Genomic DNA, 19,813 nt, shown 5'->3' with positions numbered 1-19,813 from the left:
TATGTAGTTATGTGGGTAGTTTGTTTCGCATTCAATTGTTACATTGAAAAAAAAATCGGGGGCCCAAGCTCCAGGAGGGGCCCTGGATTTATGATGTCATAGTATTTTTTAAACACTTCGGCGCCACTGATACCTATAGCCACAGCCGAAACAAACTGGTATCGACAATACGGTACTCCAAGGGCTCTTGGAACCAAGCACCTCGCCGCGGGTCGCGCCAGTAGTTTTGACACAGAAAAAAGACAGTTCATTCCGTCTCTGTGTCGACCACAGGCGGCTTAACGACGTGACGGAGTCCGACGCGTACCCGATGCCAGATTTAAATAAAATGATTAGGCAGATGCGGGGTGCAAAAATTGTCAGTGTATACTCGATTTGCGGAGCGGGTACTTATATCGTGATATAACTTAGTAATAGCTGATATATATTGAATGGTGGCACTAACGAGCATACACCAAGCTGTTGCTCAACTTTCACTATCAGGCGGGCAAGGATTTTTGAGGTGTGATTGCCAGAAAAAATGTACAACTAAAAAATTCAAATGCCGCCAGTCAAATGTATTATGTAATAGCAGGTGCCATAACAGTACAACATGTACAAATAAATAAAAATTTTAATAATTATTTCTAACTACTCACCAATTTTACTAATTTTTATATGAACAAATAAATAATAATTCTGTTTTTAAATGATTTATGTTTTGTATAAAGAATTAAAATAAATGTCAGTAGTTTGTTTTAATAATATAAAATTATAATTTTTACACAGCTTATCGATTAAATGTCATGTGTCGTGTAATATTGACCGCAGATTTTACTAAGTCAATTTGTACATCCTAGTATGTACACAACGTGTTCAGTAAAACCCCGAATAAAATAAAGAATATCAGCATTTACCGAGTACAACCAGTAAAACGTATAGCATTAACTAGTAAAACCTAGGTTTACCTAGTGATCGGGCATTTACGGTAACATATAATATATACATGTATTTATACGGGTATCGACGAGTATTTAAATTATACAGAGACCCCTGCCTGATGGAGTATACGAATATACCTAACAATAACTACGCATTAGTACTGTACAGTCGCCGGGGCGCCGGCCAGTGTTATAAAAATCAATTTTTATATTATTATCGTTTGGTATATAAAAAACGCCAATCTTCACAAAGACTTAAACGTTCCCACACTTTCTCAGCTAATCAAATCCCACTTCCTCTCATTCCATTCTACACTAAATCACCATACTAATCCATTAATTAAACGCCTGTCTTTTTGTACAATTCCCGATAATCCTAGAAGAAGATTGAAACGATCTTGGCCTAGAGATTTCCTTGCTTGATCTGTCGGGTGGTACTACTGAGTACCTTCCCTCTCTGTTATATCAACGCTATTTTCCATCAAAAAAATGACTTGTTGTATAAAATGTTTGTATAGATTGTAATTATTCTTTTAATAAAAAAAAAATAATATTATTATCGTTCGATCCCTTCTGAACATTCGAATATTCCCGGATACCTCCATACACCGCGGGTGACCTCCACCGGACGCCAACGCGCCGCGGTGATGATAACCCCGTCGGTAGCCAACACAGGGTAACGACGCCAACGCCCCGGTGGCGACCGACGCTGGCAGGTGTGCGTGTGTGTGCGCGCGCGCGCGCTTCGCGTTGTATCACTTAGCAGTTAGCGGATTGTTGTAATGGCTGTTGTTATTCGTCCGTCCGCTCCTTTGGTTTTTTGCTCTAACCGCGCATGACATGCTCTCAGCTCTCCCGTTTTCGGATACATATTGCTCAAATACACCAGTCACGCGATCAGACTGACAGCTCGATTGTTGTGTGTGTCTACGACGGCTTCATCGCCTGTCAACTGTTCGACGCCCGAATGAGATTGCAGCTCCACAAACAACGTTCCGAAAGTACGCATGTTCGCGTTAGTGCTGTACGCGCTTTGAGTAGATGATACTTGGTAGTGCAGCTCACCAGCTTGAAAAACATCACCAAAAGTCATTGCAAGTTAGCCCTCCAGAGTGGCGTTCCCCGCCGTCTGTACTTTGCGTGCTCATTCGTTGTTTACATTAATTGAACTGGTAGATTGCAACACCATGTCAAGCTCATTAATCGTTTGGCTTACCCATGTATTCATGTTTAATTAGCTCCGATAAATTTAGTTATTAATGATTTATAAATCGTTTACATTTACCCCGTTCCAAGAGGTTCTGAGGACCGTGTGTCAAGCGACAACCGAAATCGACAACCGAGGATGTGTATGTGTTCTTCGCATTTCAAAAGTCGTAAGTATTTGGATAATTTAAATTTATTTTTGTTTATTATATTTTAGAATTACTTGTTCTTTAGGTAAACAATTTGCTATACAAGAACAAATATCCTGCATGGTGTCCATCGATAAATATGGGCTACAATACTTAGTAGGGTAATTAATCATTTTATGTTTTAGTTTTATAATATTAAGTATAAGTTTTGTATTTTGGAAGGAATATAGTAATGAAAATTTAATGGATCAGTTCAATACCATTAATATTATTTTTTATTATTTTTTTGCTTGTAAAAATTCATCTAATGTTTATTTGGTTTTAATAATACCTTCACTTTCTAATTGTTATGATATATAAATTTTATATCAGCTTTTATATGTAATAATTTAATGTTTAAATTTTTTAAATATATTAATTACCATGTATTATTTGTCTACTAGTTTTAAATAACAATCAATTATTGCAAGATGGACCACAAGAGTACTGAACCATTCATGATGTTGTATTTTGTGGGGATATCATTAAACAATGATTTAATAAGAAAATATCTTACTTGTTATATAAACACTAACATTAATTTTCAAAACAATTGTATTATTTAAAAGTTAGCTGTACAAAATGTAAATAGATTGACATTGATATTGCAGATGATGAAATTGACTATACATTTAATCAAAATCTAATGGATACAAGAGCAAAACCTAAAGAATGTAAGATTTTACTACTCAAAGAATTTTAAATTTTACCCAAAGACAATTTTAACAGCTCTTTAGGTCATCATTAGGGCTGTGAATTCATAGGGAAGTGCATTTTTTTTGGTGATTGTAAAACATAGCTTTGTGAGTACATAATTTGAATTATGTAATAACAAATCCATCTATGAAACTTTTATTTTGCATATTTTTTGCATTTTTTGACGTTTTTAATTTTTTAGGTCATTTTTTCACATTTTTAGGTCATATTTTGCTCTTTTAGTTCGTTTTCTAGTATTTTTAATCAAATTCTGTCAATTGACTTGTTTGAAAACATTTTATTTTATTTTACACGGGCTGTATAAAATATATCGTTACATACACTCGCTATATACAGGTTAGGTAAAGATAACGATTCGATAAAATAAGGCAATTGCTAGACAACTAGATAACTTAGATAAGTTATTGTGGCATATCGTATATCAGTCTCAAATTTCCAGATTAAGTTATTAGTAGGTATTTCAGTATAATATCGTTTAGTACCTATTCGGCGTTCGCGAGTGTACAGCGAAGTGTGTTAACAGTAAAATGCCGAAATCAAAACCGCTTTTCTCGTCAACATTACGAAAGTACGTCAATGAATTTGGCGGTGATAATTTTAGTACGGATGGTACAATATTATACTGTAAAGTTTGTGAAGTTAGGGTTTCGGCGGAAAAAAAAAATGTATGATACAACAACACGTAGCAAGTAACAAACTTATTGTAGGTGTCAAAAAAAAAACGATAAAGAAATTTTAAATACTTTTTAAACACTTTTTTGTACTAATGTTTAATATCCTGTATCCAATATTTATATAAATATAAAAATTAAATTAAAAACCATTTTTAATAAATTTTATACTATAATTTTTGGCATTTTATATTCCTTTTTTTTGCATTTTAAGTGCATATTTTATTGCATATTTTTGACATTTTTGAAGGTTTTTTAGTGCATTAAATTCACAGCCCTAGTTATCATCAACTACTTTTGAAAATTGTTATTTGTGCTCCCCTTTCAAAAAAAACTTTTTGTAAAAAGGCATAGATTTACTTAGGAGATTTTAGTATAGTATTTAAAAACTGTTTTCAGTTATTTCGTTTCTGTGGGTACCAGATAGTTTTCGGTTTGTTTAGAGAGCTAGATAATGTAATCAGGTAGTTTTAACCTGCCATAAGTTTTCCAAGAATTTTTTCCACACTTTAATCATATGTCCATACTCCTGTTAAATTATCAACTTTTATTTGATATATTGAAAATATTCTGTATGAAAATTTTAGTAGCAGCATCAAATTTTTACATGATTAATAAAATAAAATTTGTATTTAATTTTTAGATCAGTTTCTGACATATTCGATGTAATTAAAAGTACTCTCCTTGACAATTTTGTTTGTGTCCTTAATTTTTAGATAAATTATCTCTTACAGTTATCTATTAGCCAAAAGTTGAAAAAATGAATCAAATTCAACTTAATTTTTATATATATAATATAACATAACAATAACATTACAAGCTGTATGTGATGATGAACTGAGAATCATTGATGCATTTACTGGTTATCCTAGATCTTTAGGTGATCAAAGAATATTTACAAACTTTTTAATTTATGAAAGAATCTTGCAAAACAATAATGAACGAATATATTAATCAAATTAATCATTAACTCCTGAACTAAACTAATATAATTCAATAGATTCTATAAACGTGCACAGACATTACTTCAGAGCAGTGACATAATATTATGTTTATATGTTATTGTGAAAATATAAATACCTACGTATAAACCATCACTATTTTGGGATTTTTATAAATTTTGTCAAAATATGAACTTTAAATACTTATAAAAAAAAATTGTGGATTATACGTATTTTAATATTTTTCAACTAGCATTATAAAAACTTATGAGGAATCTTGTAATGGTATTTTAGTTCAATGCGTTAGGTTCCCAGTCAGTATTTCATTACTGCCGATAAAGCGTATCCAATACTCAACTTTTGTTTTCCACCATTTATTGATTGAAGTATCATTTTTTGCCAAGAGAAGTTTTTAAATGTTTAATTTTCACGTGTTAAGTAGCTTATTGAACAGTGTTTTGCACTGTTGAAAGGTATTTTACTATTTTTTTATTCATTATAAATTTAAAAATAAAACAAAATTTTTTAGTTTCAAGTTCAATGATTTAGGTCGTTTTAGACGTTTGATATACTTAGATATGAAAAAAAAGAACTGATTCCACAAACTATTATTGCTTGTTTTGTCCTGCATATTATTTGTTTGAAGTTGGGTGATAATCATTGAATTTTACAACTAATCAGTTGACATGTCATTTAGAAAATACACAATCCAGCTGTCTAAAAAGATCCCAAATTATGGTTTCTTTAATTTGATATATTTTTATTTAATAATTTGTTTTTTAGTGACTAACTAACTAAGTTAATTCAACTTAACTAGTTAGTTAATTTTCTAATGAACCTATCTAGATTAATTGACAATTAATATAACTTATAAGAGAGTTTTTGAAAATTTTTATTTTCAATTATGTTTTTTCTAGAATCCGTTTACAAAACAAAATAATTTTTACTGAGATTAATTATCTCAATTTTATAAATAGTCTTTTTAAATACTTTAAAATAATTTATACTTAATAAAGATAGACGTTTCTCTAGTATTTAATATACACAGATTTTGAAATTCTAAATAATAATGGCCTGTATTTTTAAAAACATATTTTTTCAAATTATCAAAATAAATTGACATCAGCAGTTCTGAAAATCAACATGAATATAATACAAGGTCTAAAAAATAATAAAATTAACTTAGTATGTATTTGAAATTAGTTATTAATTTTTAATTATTTATACTGTAGATTTAAACTCACCATCCCCTAACCACAAGCTATACTTATTGGGGAGATGTTAATTGTTAATTTTAATTTGATATTGATTTGTTGTACGTTGTTGTATCAACAAATAAATAAATAATTATAATTTATCTGTTTTTGTTATAAAATCTCTGAATTTTCATTATCATCTTCATGAACATCATAGTCTTCAACAGTAGGCTCTAGATTAATTTTAACAATACAAATATTTTCAGTAATTTTTAATATTGATATATCTATTAATATATGCAGTGTCTTGTTAAAGGGCTGGGATAAGTTGCTCTTTTGGCCAAAATGTTTAAGTTTGTTTTTTTAGGTACTAATGTACTATTGCTTGCAATGTTTAACAAAAATATGAGAGGTCAAAATGACCAAAATATATATAATCTGTAACTTCTATTTGATAGGTAGGTATTGTTAATTAATAATTTGATTGAGTAGTTTTTCCGTTGTTAAAATGTTTGTACAAAGGATGAGTGTTTAAAAATGGTCTTACTAAAACATTAAATTTATTAACATGTCACTTAACATATTATGATTAATCTATTATTACCTTCGTGTTCATCATCTATACCCAAACATTGCATTTTCAAACAAACGGCTAGTGCTTAACTTCTGGGCACCTTGAAGTGTAAATTTATCGGTTTGTTTTGACAGTTTCGTTTTTAATATACGTAAGATAAATTTGTATAACTGTTCTTCATCTAATATAGAAAAGCAACAATTTTGTATATTAAATCCTGGCTAATGTTAATACTGTTATAATAAATGCTGTAATTCTATATAAGAATAAAAATTCAATAATAACTATTAACTTTATAAATTAGTATACAATCGTGTATATTATGATATCAAATCAAATGTAAACATGTGTTATATTTTTCTTTTTTTAATGAAGCATTGTCTCAGTTATTACACAAATGGATCTTCGCAGGAAAAATTTTTTTGTGTCCGTATATAATATTGCCTAATATTTAGCCACCTTTTTGCAGCTATCAAAATGTGATAACATTGATAAAACGATAAAATGATTTTCATTATAAATTATAATATTATATTTGATTAAAATAGTTAAGCGAAAATAGAAACTGACAAGTCTAAAACAAACTAAACGTTTTATTGCAATCTTCGAAGGAGCAAATAAGTTTACTTATTAATTAATGTCAATTTGCATTTCATGCCTTAATTGTTAAAATCTTTTTTCTTTTTCGTGTTTAGTTCTCGTGTGTTAATAGAAACCTTACCTTGAATTATATTGTAGTCCACAAATGGTACACGTGAACATAATTAAACATAGTTATGGAAATGAGATATAGTTAAGAAAAAAAGCAGAAAATGTGTGTAGTAACAATAAACTGGAGAAACAGAATGAAATTATTTTTCCGACTATTACAGATAAAATTAAATTATAAACTGGATATACTATAAATAGGACTATTTGCTGGGTTTATATAGAATAGTAGATAAGTATAAAGCCAAAAGTAATAACAAGTATAACATTTTTATTACTCTCATATTTTTCCATACTTCTAAGTTCAAAATATCATATTTTAATCTATATTTATATCTATATTAAACGAGAAGGACAATCAATTAATTGCAAGTAGCCATATTATTTTATTTTTTATAATAATTTTGTACCACATATCTGGTTTCTATCCAAAGGGTATTAAATGGTGTTCAAGATTCTGTGGAAGGAACAGCATTGAAACGTTTATACTATGGTCTATGAGCGTTCAATTATGGGCCTAATAGTTAGTAAAATGTATTAATAATCCAGTTTTGTATTTAAAACACTGGGCAAGATGATTTTGCAACAATATTAGGAGAAGATTATTTTTATATTTGGAAATGACTAAATATGTGTTGATGAGATCCACGGTTTAAACTTTAAACAGCTAAATACGTTTTCATAACAAAAATACAAAATTAAATATTAAACCTAATTATAAAATGTTTATTATATTATATTCGCTTAACTATTTTAGTTAAATTATTATTATTATAATTATTATTATTTTAGTTATTTTTTAATAAAATAAAATAAAATATTATAATTTATATTTCATAATGCAAATTATGTTATCGTTTTATCAATGTTATCACATTTTGACTGCTGAAAAATAGGTTCTAAATATACGGACACAAACATTTTTTCTTGCAAAGATCCATTCGTGTTATTACCCCTGAAAAAGCATAAGATTAGTCGCTTGGCTTGTGCATACACTGGTCACTGATAGGTACACCCAACTGGTGACTGGTAGCTAACATGTATATCAAAATATTCAGCTGTGGCTCCATCTATTGTATATGATCTAAGTAAATATGATATAATTGTTAATATTCCATGTATTTTAGCGTTTATTCCAAATCTAGGGGAGATTTCATGCACAGTGTTATCTAGCCGACACACCTGTTGTTGATTAGATAGTCGCGGCCATGATGCGGTTATTCATGCATTGAATAAAAATCTGAAAGGGTATTCTGTGCTTTCGATCTGTGTAGGTAGGTACTTGTTACTCAGTTATTATATTTCACGGATTGACGTTAAGCGTGTTACTACCACATTACGTTTATTAAAAATGGATTTAGAAGCAATAGAACTAAACAATGAAGTCAATGTAAGTAATATTTTTGTTCTATTGTTTATTACTGACTGTATTAAGTACTAGCTGCTTATTCCGTGTACTTTGTTACCCGTTAAAAATGACAACTCTATATGAGACTCGCTTGTTATAATGTGAGCAGTATATTATCATGTAGCGGGCCCCGCTTAATGAATAATATGTTTTATTTTTATTTTATATTTATTGAGGACGAGCCGGGGGTGAGTGGCTGTAAGTGCAACTCAGCCATCTTGGTAGGCAATTTGCATAAATTCGATTTGATGCATGCTTATATACTAAATATACCTGATCTGGCCGATTTACCAATGGCAACCAAAAAACAAAAAAGAATATTATTTTTTACTAAGAAATCGGTCCAGCCGTTCACGCTTGATCAAAGAGAAATAAAGATTCATTTTTATACATAAAACTACTTTTTGTGACTTAAGTATAAAAGATAGACATATGCTGTAGTTGATTTTTCGTAGGCATTATCAAACTACAACTTTTCCCTAGAACTCAATCATATGTCTCTCATCGTGCGCTCGTAAGAACTGTTTTTCGTTTGACTGTTTTTTCTTCGACTTACTGTGCCTATCTGATTATCACGAAGAAGTCTATATTTTTCGGGTTAATATAGTATGGCCAATAATGCGACTTTCTTTTGGTAAAAGAATTTTCAAAAACTGGTTCCGTAGATCCGTAGATTACCCCATACAACCTCACAAACCTTACCTCTTTATAATAATCGTATAGATTAGTTAAGTCTTTACCAAAAGCTGAAATAGAAATCTTCATAATATTTTTATGTGTGTTTATGTATTAAAAACTTAGACAGATTATAATTACAAATAAAATATAATCTATGTAGTGTAATATATTAAAATGATCAAAATGACTTATTGATATGCAATAATAAGTTACAATTTTTTATAATAAAACTGTGTATAGAGCATAATAAATTATTGTTGCTCACTTAAATTCATATAGAATGATTTATCACAAATATGCACAACCAACAAAGTCCAAGCATTAGTTATAAGTTATAACATAGAATACATAATTTATGACATGCTATTTGTATGCTTTTATTAATAATTAATGTACATATATATATTTTTAGGAAAGTCAGGCAGGACCGGCGTTTCCAAAATCAGCTCAAAAGAAACCTAAGGGATTTGTAAAACAAGAAAAGTCAAAATTCTTTAAACATCAAATTAAAAATCATCTCATGTATAGAAAAGTTGGAAAATCTAGTAGGCATCCGAAGCAAGTACCTCAAACAAGCAAAAACACCAAAAAAACAGATTCAACAGTACTCCTCTCTGATGATTTAGATAAAGAAAAAAAAACACAGGACCTAGCAACTGAAAATTCAAATGAACATAATGAGTTTATTGATTCAGACCTTAATAAACCTAAAGTGATAATTACATTCAGAAACGTATATCCTATGATGAGGATTAGATACACAGGTAAAATTTTAAGTAGAATTATTCCTAATTCTGAAAGAATGTTTCATCCTTTCAATTCTACTAAAGATATAATTCAAGCTGCTGAGAATGAAGGATATAAATATTTGATGATATTAGTGGAAGAAAGTGATCCTTATGGTCTAATTATTGTAGAATTACCTGCCAGAACAGCAACAGATTTCTACATAAATAGTGTTACATTTCCAAAAAAAAGTCAGCTCAAAGATTTTTCTAACATTAGGCCAGAAGTAAACATTTCAAATTTTATAACAAAATCAGATGAAGTTTTAGCACGTATGCTAGGAGCATTGTTTCAGCAAGATGCAGAATATAAAAGCAAACGTGTTGTCGCAATACATAAACGGAGAGATACTGTAATTTTCCGGAATTACAAATGTGAGATTTTGAATGATAAACCATTTATCAGAGACTTAGGACCTAAGTTAATATTGCAACCAGTACTCTGATAGATTTTTGCTTTTAACTGTCTTAACATTTTTATATCATTCTAATATTTTTCACATCATTATAAAATTAGGTAGGTATAAAACCATGGCAAAGATGAAACTCATTTTTTATAGTTTTACAGAGACTGTAGACTGTAGTTTTACTTGAATACATTTTTTTTATCAAAACTTTTCAATTTGACTATTTAAAAAAATTTTAAAATGTAATTGATATTTTGAAGGCACTCAAAATAAAATGTTAATAGAATAATTCTATTGTAAGTACCTACAATTTTAATGCAGCTTCAAAATATGAATAAATTATTATATTAGTATATATGTAGTATAATTTAGTATAATATAATATAATTTATTGATTAAAAACAAAAAATTAAATTGTTAAATTATTGTATAAATAATATTATTGCCAATAAACAAACACTGAGGAATAAATATGATTACAATATGTTGCTGTCTAATATTAGATATATGGAAATTTCATTAAATTTATTTTCTTGAAATATTTCATTTACGTCAAAAAAATAAAAATTGTTTATTTAATCAAAAGATTATGATCAAGCCTTTAGCTAGAGAACGATTTTAAAAGTTAGTTTAATATATTGAATACTAATCACTAGAGCAAGGACTTTCATGCACTAAAAAATCATCAAATATGTATTTAGAAACATGCACTTATGCATCAAAAAATTAAAAATATGCGGTTAAATATGCCCTTAAAAAAATTAATTTTATTATTATTCACTATAAGTAAACTGATTTGAATTTTTTTTGAATGTCGGATCCCATTCTTTTTCATTATTATCCGTTGAAAATACAGATTCGCCAAACTCGATTACAAAATTACATAAACAATAAGCTTTTGTCGAATTTTTCTTTTGGCATATTACTCACGAACGTTATATACAAATTAAACTCGAGGAACTTACACACACGTGGCAAATCTACTAGAACTAATCTAATTCACCCACTGACTATAATAGATAGTTACTTGATACTATAAAATTTATCTCTATCATCTTTATAAGTTTATAACAAATTGTTGATCTTGATTCATAGAAAATATTCACCAAAGTGCTCGATTTTCGATAAACCATCAAAATATGCACTAAAAGCTTAAAATATGCCCTTTCAATCAAAATTATGCCCCTTAAACCAAAAAATGTCCAAATATGCAAAAATATGCACTAAAAACTTTTAGCTTTTGGCCACAAACGTTGTGAAAGGTATTGTGTACTTACTCTGCATACGTTTAACTAAACCAGAAAAAACATGCAAACGCATGAAAGTCCTTGCTCTACTAATCACGATTAAAGATAGTATCTTAAATAAAATAATTTATTAATGTAATGTATTTTTCATTTTTATTTTTTAAGTTAATATAATGTATTTTTTATTTTTATTTATTAAGTTAATCTGACATATTTTGTTACATTATAATATTGCTTCATAATTTTTTTACATTTTTTTTCCCTAAAATATCCTACAAAATACTTATGCTATAAAAATACATATCATAGGTACTTAAATATACATTTAGTATATTCCATAATCCATAGCTACTATGTGATAACACTTATAGACCATTGTAATAATAATTCCTAATGATGTAGGGTCAAAACTATACATCTATTGCTATAATATCAGATATAATTTAACCTATAAACTAGTAGACACTAGTGGACAGCGTTTAGAGAGGTAAGCCAGAGATAGCTGAGAGGGAAAGAACTATACGGTTGGGATGTTCCGGTATTTTCTCACTCACTGTATCTCATGAACTGCTTGCTAAATGGTGTGATAGGTGCTGTCCATTCATTTATGCCTTATGGGTCTATTGGACGAACTACATAAAAAAGTGATAACTGTTTGTTGTTATGCATGATAGTAAGACCGATTCGTTTATTATTTTTTTAAGTTACATATTAACTAGAAAGTTAACATTTAAATCCCATCTTAATTAATTTATGTAATTTGTAGGTATCTACCATGCCAACAGAATTAATAGTGATGATTTAATCATTTGAGATTTATAATGGTCACAGTTCGATGTATCTATGAAATTAAATATAAGTTGTCTAAATTCTCCCTTAAGTTGTTATATTGAGAATCGTTCTATTCAAGTAATTTTATTTTTATAATTATAAACATATATTTATATAAGATATTATATAAAAAGTGATTAAATCACCACTATTAATTATGTTGGTAGATACCTAAAAATTACATTAATTAATTAATTAAATTAATAAGTTATAATTATTCAACAAAACATTAAATCTGACATTTAGGTGCCTGCTAAAAATATTAATGACATTGAAGCCGGTGAGTTTTTAGTACAAAAACATGTTTTACAGGAAAAACTCTTACACACTATAGAATAGTCGGATTTTGTTAAATCTATTTTAATTTAAAAAAAGAGAATATTTTGCAGGTCGGATCAAAGCCCGATTATAGAAGCTTAAATATGCATTTGAAAAATGCACGATACATGTTATTTTTTCTAGCACTATTGAAAATAAAATGAATATTCGGACTATAATAAATTAATTAACACTAGACTTAAAATAAAAACCAAAAAGCTGACTAGGAGAATAGCTTATAACTAAACATTTGTATGAATAATTATAAAAAACCCATTGTTTAAATAACCATGTTTACTTTGAATAACACTTTAAAATGTTAATTAATAAATAATAATAATAATAATAGATATTTTATTTTTAATTTTTACTTTTTATCAACAAAAGAGTATTGTTTAGTTAATATATAATCTAAATTTTAAAATTCCTGAGTTAATGATTTTTTTTAAGGTCATCATTAGGTCAATTTTACCTTATATTTAAAAAAAAAAGAAGAAATTCAACACAATAGTTTCTAAAACATTTAACTGACATAAAAATTAAAATCCAAAATTTTCAATAGGATTTGTATTACTTTGAAAATAGATCTTATTTATTTATTTTATTTTTATTTAATATATATTTACGAACAAGCAGTTATTATAGAACTTATTTATGTAACATAAATTATAATTATTTACACACCTTCTTTAAGCTAATGCTTGAGTTGAAGGTGGTGAGTTCATAATAATATAATATACTAATAAAGTTACAAAGTATAGAAAAAAAAATTTCTATGAATGCTTAATTAATCCTTAAATAATATTAATTTTATATACATACTACTTTGTTAGATTCATACTAAATTTATCTTCTTTAAGACAATTTAAAATGTTTATAATTAGTGAATTGATTCATATTTATTACCATATTTCTACAAAGTGAAATTGTACAATTTAAGCAAATTATACTGCAACAAAACAATTTGGAACAATTGTATTTATATTATTTTTACAAGGTGGTAAATACATTGTATGATTTGTATATTGTATGCTTATAACTTTATGGTAAAGTACACTTTGTGATAAGCTTATCAACGTTTAGACATTCAATTCTTTATAAATAAGTTTATAGTACAAGTAAGAACAGTGCTGTGGACTTGCGTCCCGCATTAGACTTTGGTAGAGGTAATTACGGCGTATAGACCAGATAGGTACAGATAATACACAACATATGAGGGAGGCGACGCGTGAAACAAAACGTAAAGAAAAGGGTTGATATATTTGAACGAGTCTGTGGTTTCTTGGAGACACAATGGATTATGGGCATTTTAGGAATATGAAATAATAATATAAAATAACGGGATGACTAAATATAATGAGTGTTGTGCATGTCATAGTAATCACGAATACCACATAATAGATATTCGACCATACTCATTTTTACGCCCAGGATGCGCACTCAGGAAAGTCGTATCGGGGCGTGGGCCGTTTGCATTTCTCGGTAGCCACAGTATCCATGGGAACGATACTCGTATCAAGAGGGCTAGGAGAAGTAGAGGGTAGGCCTATATAGGAGAGCCCCGAACTGCCCACATTTAGATGTGATTTGACCAGACGAGCCAGAGCACCTTCACGCCAGTCAGTCCTTTATTGTATTATTTTGGACTTAGAATTATTTCAAACAGTTAACTATTTGGACTTACTACTTAAACTTAGGTACTACTAACTTAAACCAATATTTCCTGAACACTGAATAATTCTCTGCAACGAATATTCTAGTACAAAATAGCCAATCAACAGTTTAAATTACATTTGTTTTTATTAAATATTAATACACTTTATTACATTATACATCAGCGTTGCAAATGAAATCAAATACACCTCATCCTATTTCTCTCAACGACACCTGTCCTGTAGTCGCCAGACCACTACATTTAGCGTAGTTGAGTAAGGAGCACCAGAAGAGCAGGAAGCCCAAGTCGAGGAACTTTCAGAAAACATTTTTTGAAATTTATTAATTTTTGAAAAAATTAGTTTTTCGACTTCAGACGTTCGTGGAGGCAATTCAATCCAGAATCACCGTCGGAAGCCAGTACAACTTTCAGCAACTCCGGGGGACAAAGAATCTATGTAGTGGTCAAGACAATAGAACGGGTACAGTCGAAGATAAGAAAAATGAGTCAACAAGTAGCTGTTCAAGCCAGCGTTGTGTGTTTTTTTTTTTTGTAGAGCATAAGAAACATTTGTCAGCTTAATCACATCTCCTTTGGTACTTTAGAGTCCATCGTATAACAATAAATTTTTTTTTGGGCGAAGGTGCGTATATAATATATATTATATATAATTAGTGAAATAAAATTTTTACTTTTATTGGGGTAATATATGTATATAAATTTGATAGGGAATAATAAATAATTTAAAGTGAATACAAATAAGTAAAGGAATATAGGAAAATATTTGTAGAAGATTTTTTGGGGAATATTGAGATATATAAGTGATTTGTGAATTTTAAGAAGAGATATGGGGCATGGGAAACATATATATGAGTATAATTGAATAATTGAGTATTAATAATTGAACTTTTTATGGCAAGAGGAAAGAGCTGGTGATTTTATTGAGATAATTAGGAATTTTAGAAAAAATATATAAGTATATAATTGAAGTGTGCGTGCACAGATATGAATTAAAGAAGAATAATTGTGTGGAATATGAAGAATTAAAGGATTTTTGAAGGGAAAATTATTAATTTAAGACTAGTCTAGAATAAGTTAATGTAGTTAGAAAATAATGGAGGTATAATTAAGGACATTATTTTAGCTTAATATAAGTGCAGCTTTTAATTTTAAGATTAAAATAAAATAAATTAGGTTTCCAGGAAATAAAATAAATAAATAAATTAGTGTTATTACTGCGGTTTTAAGATTATTTAATTATTGGAATAGCTAACCAGTTTTAATAAATAATAAAAACGCGATCAAGTATAATTCAACGACAATTAATATAATATTGCGTGCTCTAGTATGTGTGTGTGTTTTTGTGTAAAAATTGTTAGAGGCAATAGCACGTTAAACAGATTACGACGGGCGCATGAGAACAGAATTAATTTAAACTAAAAAATACGCGCAGGACGTCATATATATGTTACACATTTTATAAAATGATAATATAGATATTAGGAATTAAATAGAAAAAAAAGTATTAACGGAAAATAATTTTTAAAATAAATAATAAAATTTATTTAGATATAGTGAATACATTTTTATTTTGGAAAATAAATAAATGACATTTTTCAGAAGTTATTCAAATGAATAAAATAAATATTTATGAATAAAGATTTTGTCGCCGCCGCGACAATTCGGCAATAGCGCGGTATACATCACACCGACCACCACACACACACACACACGCAACACATCTTAATGTCATTTATGTTGTCTTATTTTTGTATTCAGTTATCGTGTGTGAATTATATAATACGTGATCATTGTTTTATTTGTATTAGGTTTATCATTATTGTTTATTTTTGTTATAATTGTGTCAGGTGTGAATTATATAACATGTAGATAATGCCCGGTCGGCCGTCGACGTCAAGAGTTAGCACGGCCGCCGGAATCTGTTCGTTCCGTATTGTTAACGAGTAATAATTAAATTAATAATTGTCGTGCGCGAATCGCCGTTTTTCCTTTTATATTATTGTAAGGCGCGAATCGCCGTTTTTCTTTTTATAATATAAACTTGTATTGTGCTAGGGCGCGAATCGCCACCAATATACATATTATTATCGTGTCAAGGCGCAAATCATCGTGTTTTTTATATTATATATTGCCAGGGCCGGCGCTATCTTTTGCGAGGCCCTGGGCGAAATATACCACGAGCCCTTTATAATAATGGCGTCTAAGGGTATTCCCAAAATATTTGATGAAATTATGAGCTATGAATTAACTCTCCTACAAAATAAAATTCTTTATAAGGATTTTAGTGGTAATTAATTGTTATATTTTATGTATTTAATGTAAAAAGTTAAACAATGAAATCAAACTTAAAAACTAAACAATTAAAATATACATTTTAAAATTGTATTTTCTTATACATACGTAATCAAGTAAATCAAGTAAATTACCAAATGAAACGTATTAGTCCCTAGATACTATAAAAGATATTAAACAAACATACGAGTAAGCTACTTAAATAACAAATTGTCAAGTTGATTAATTAATAAATGTTTTTTTGGAAGACTTCATAAATACAAACAAATCAATAGTCAGGATCATTATAAATATTAAAAAGTTTTTTTTCTCGATCTTTGTGAAGCGAATATTTCAATAATATCGTTGTAATCGAGAGACTCTGATATTTTATTTTCAATTGAAATCAATGCTAACTTTGACATCTTATCTTGCGAAATGGTATTTCTCAAATAATTTTTTATTATTTTCAGTTTTGAAAAACTCCTTTCGGCAGTGGCTGACGTTACAGGTATTGTTAAGATAATTCTTAATGCAATACAAGTATTTGGAAATGAACCCATCATTTTTTTCAACAATGATAAAATTTGTAACGCCGTATTAGTATCATGAATAATATTTCTCAAAATAATTAATTCTTCATATAATTCAACTCCATCAATATCCTTAGAATCACCGTCAGACAGAGTAATTTGAAGATCTTTACAATGTATCATTAAATCTTCATTATTCATGTGTTTTAACTGCTCAATTTTATACAAAAATCCAAAATTATTATTAAATGTTTTGAATTGATGAAATCGTTCATTCATTGAATTAATTGCTTGGTCAATAACTAAAAGAAAAAAATCATATTTGAACTTAAGTTCAGCATCTTCAATTAAATCGTCAGGTCCTTCATAACTGAAATGTGACTTTTTGACTCTTTTACGGGTTTTTTTAAATTCTATCTCGATATCTAAGTCCTCTGAAATTGTGTTGGCTGTTATTTTAGCTGAATCAAATCCTGTAGTACGATATTGTTCAAAAAATTTTAGTAGTCCATTTAGCAAATTAGTGGATACATCCAGATGCATATTTATGCTTTGCAAGCTCTTACTTACAATATTGACTTCTGATAGAATTTCATACCAGATCACTAAACTTAATACATATTCATAGCTATTTAATTCATTTATTACTAAAGAATAGGCTTCACTTCTTGTTTTTGGATCGTTAGTTGTATTTGCCATTTCTTCTAAAGCTTTAATTACACTTGGTAACTGAAAGCGCAAAGCTTTTACACTATTAACTCTACACTCCCAACGAGTTTCTGACAGTGGTTTTAAAGTATATAAATTACAATATTTTTTTTAAATGTCCCATCGGCCAGTAGAGGACGAAAACAAACAATATAATCTCTGAACCACGCCAAAAAATGAAACAGCTTTAGTTGAGGTTTTGGCCAAGTCTCCCAGTAGTAAATTTAAATTGTGTGCTGCGCATGGAGTAAAATATGCCCTGGAATTTAAATTTTTTATTCGTGCTTGAACACCTTGATATTGGCCCTTCATATTAGCGCCATTATCGTAGCCTTGACCTCGGCAGTTATTTAATTCAATTTTGTTGTCTTTTAGTTTTTCTAATAGCACGTTTGCTAAGTGTAATCCTGTCGTAGAATTAACATTTATGAACCCCATAAACATTTCTTTAATCGTTGGATCGCTTAACTCGTTATCAGTATCCATATCCACGACCCTAATTATCAATGATAATTGTTCTTGGTGACTAATGTCTGGTGTACAGTCCATCATAATTGAATAATATTTTGATTTATGTATAACCGCTACTATTTCTTTTTGTATTTTATTCGCAATCAATGTTATAAGTTGATCTTGAATATCATGACTGAGATAATGATCGTGGGTTTCTTTACATTTAATTCGTTTAACGTGCTCTATTATTACTGGATCAAACTTAGCTAACGTTTCGATGTACCCGAGAAATTTACCGTTATGTTCAGTATAAATAACATCAGATGATCCTCGAAATGCATCGTTGTATTTTGCTAAGTAATGAATACCAGCTAAAATTCTTACAAGTACATCCCGCCAATGTTTTTTCTCTTTTTCAATTTGACTCAGGTGTTGTTTATCTATAGTATTTAAAGTCGAAATTCGTATTTTTAGTTCCATCCAAATTTTAATTGTCTGATTATGGGCAGATGTTCGTTCATGTTCAGATAACTTTTCAGACAAGTGCTTCCAGTCATTAATTCCTTCACTTACCAAACCACTTCTATTCGAATTACTTGGTAAACTAGTTCGAAACAGTGTGCAGCAAAAACAATAAACAGCATCCTTACTGATCGAATAAACAAGCCACAAACGATTAACTATTTCTCCATTGGGCTTTACACGATTATAGTAGCTGACGTTAAACTTCCTATTTTGCTCATTAACCGGAAATTTAAAATTTAATACTTTTTTTGGACCACATTTAATAATTTCTGTTCTTATGTTCTGGTTAATATTTACAGGCCAACAGCCAATATCATCAAACTCGCTATAAAGTTTCTCAATGTCATTTTTGTCGTTTATAGGTTCAGAACAATTATCAGAGAAGACTTCATGGATTTCCATACCTAATTGTTCACCTTGTTTATTTTCTTTAATTGTTTGATCAGACTCCATAATATTATCCGAGATATTATTCTGAATTTCCGGTTGAATAGATTCCCGCTCCTCATAATCATTTTCATTTTTTTTTTCTGTTTTACAAAGAAATTTTTCAAAAGCACCACGTTGTTTCTTAATAATTTGTTCTTTTTTTTCTTTTTTTATTCGTTTTTGGTAACCAGATGGGTGACTTCGAAAGTTATCACGATCACGATGAGTTGACATGATAATTGAAAATAATGGATCTGACGAAGAAAAAGAAACTAATTAAAAATGTTTAAAAAAAATGAAATTTTCGGTTTTCCTTTGATGTAGACCGTAGACCGCCTACTAGGCCGATCGGAAATTTTGCCGCGCGGCATCAAGAAAAGCCGCGAAAAATGTATTTATGTATTCGCACTCATGCCGCACGGCC

The 19,813-nt window shown here is 29.1% G+C and overlaps 3 protein-coding genes across 4 annotated transcripts; 1 reads left to right on the top strand and 2 right to left on the bottom strand.

Moving 5' to 3' along the window:
- The first annotated feature begins 2,182 nt into the window (after nucleotides 1-2,182).
- On the top strand, nucleotides 2,183-10,653 carry LOC111027705. Of its 2 annotated transcripts, XM_022306121.1 has the most exons (4): nucleotides 2,183-2,296; nucleotides 2,361-2,436; nucleotides 2,719-2,988; nucleotides 9,620-10,653. In XM_022306121.1, the coding sequence occupies exon 4, from the start codon at nucleotides 9,728-9,730 to the stop codon at nucleotides 10,436-10,438; it is 711 nt and encodes a 236-aa protein (XP_022161813.1). In that variant the 5' UTR covers nucleotides 2,183-2,296; nucleotides 2,361-2,436; nucleotides 2,719-2,988; nucleotides 9,620-9,727; the 3' UTR covers nucleotides 10,439-10,653. The 2 variants fall into 2 exon arrangements, with proteins under 2 accessions (XP_022161813.1, XP_022161812.1); XM_022306120.1 differs by lacking the exons at nucleotides 2,183-2,296; nucleotides 2,361-2,436; nucleotides 2,719-2,988 and adding an exon at nucleotides 7,999-8,511.
- A 6,402-nt stretch (nucleotides 10,654-17,055) lies between these two features.
- On the bottom strand, nucleotides 17,056-17,973 carry LOC111027702. The gene has a single exon (XM_022306118.1). It carries the CDS (start codon nucleotides 17,971-17,973, stop codon nucleotides 17,056-17,058), a length of 918 nt encoding a protein of 305 aa, XP_022161810.1.
- A 120-nt stretch (nucleotides 17,974-18,093) lies between these two features.
- On the bottom strand, nucleotides 18,094-19,623 carry LOC111027691 (zinc finger MYM-type protein 1-like). Its single transcript, XM_022306104.1, has 2 exons — nucleotides 19,258-19,623; nucleotides 18,094-19,173 (listed from the first exon to the last, which is right to left on the bottom strand). The coding sequence occupies exons 1-2, from the start codon at nucleotides 19,621-19,623 to the stop codon at nucleotides 18,094-18,096; spliced, it is 1,446 nt and encodes a 481-aa protein (XP_022161796.1).
- Between the last annotated feature and the right edge of the window lie 190 nt (nucleotides 19,624-19,813).

The sequence above is a fragment of the Myzus persicae genome, unplaced genomic scaffold (genome assembly GCF_001856785.1).
Source record: "Myzus persicae strain clone G006 unplaced genomic scaffold, MPER_G0061.0, whole genome shotgun sequence".
In the NCBI taxonomy this organism is placed as follows: Eukaryota; Metazoa; Arthropoda; class Insecta; order Hemiptera; family Aphididae; genus Myzus; species Myzus persicae.
This window is presented reverse-complemented; position numbering and strand designations above follow the sequence as displayed.

What these genes read in the sequence shown, in the direction of transcription:
- LOC111027702 (XM_022306118.1), bottom strand. Translation starts at nt 17,973, where the DNA reads ATGGCAAATACAACTAACGATCCAAAAACAAGAAGTGAAGCCTATTCT.
- LOC111027691 (XM_022306104.1), bottom strand. Translation starts at nt 19,623, where the DNA reads ATGTCAACTCATCGTGATCGTGATAACTTTCGAAGTCACCCATCTGGT. An exon ending in ATGATATTGGCTGTTGGCCT is followed by an intron (nt 19,174 to 19,257) that starts GTAAATATTAAC and finishes CCGGTTAATGAG; the next exon opens with CAAAATAGGAAGTTTAACGT.
- LOC111027705 (XM_022306120.1), top strand. Translation starts at nt 8,473, where the DNA reads ATGGATTTAGAAGCAATAGAACTAAACAATGAAGTCAAT. An exon ending in AACTAAACAATGAAGTCAAT is followed by an intron (nt 8,512 to 9,619) that starts GTAAGTAATATT and finishes ATATATTTTTAG; the next exon opens with GAAAGTCAGGCAGGACCGGC.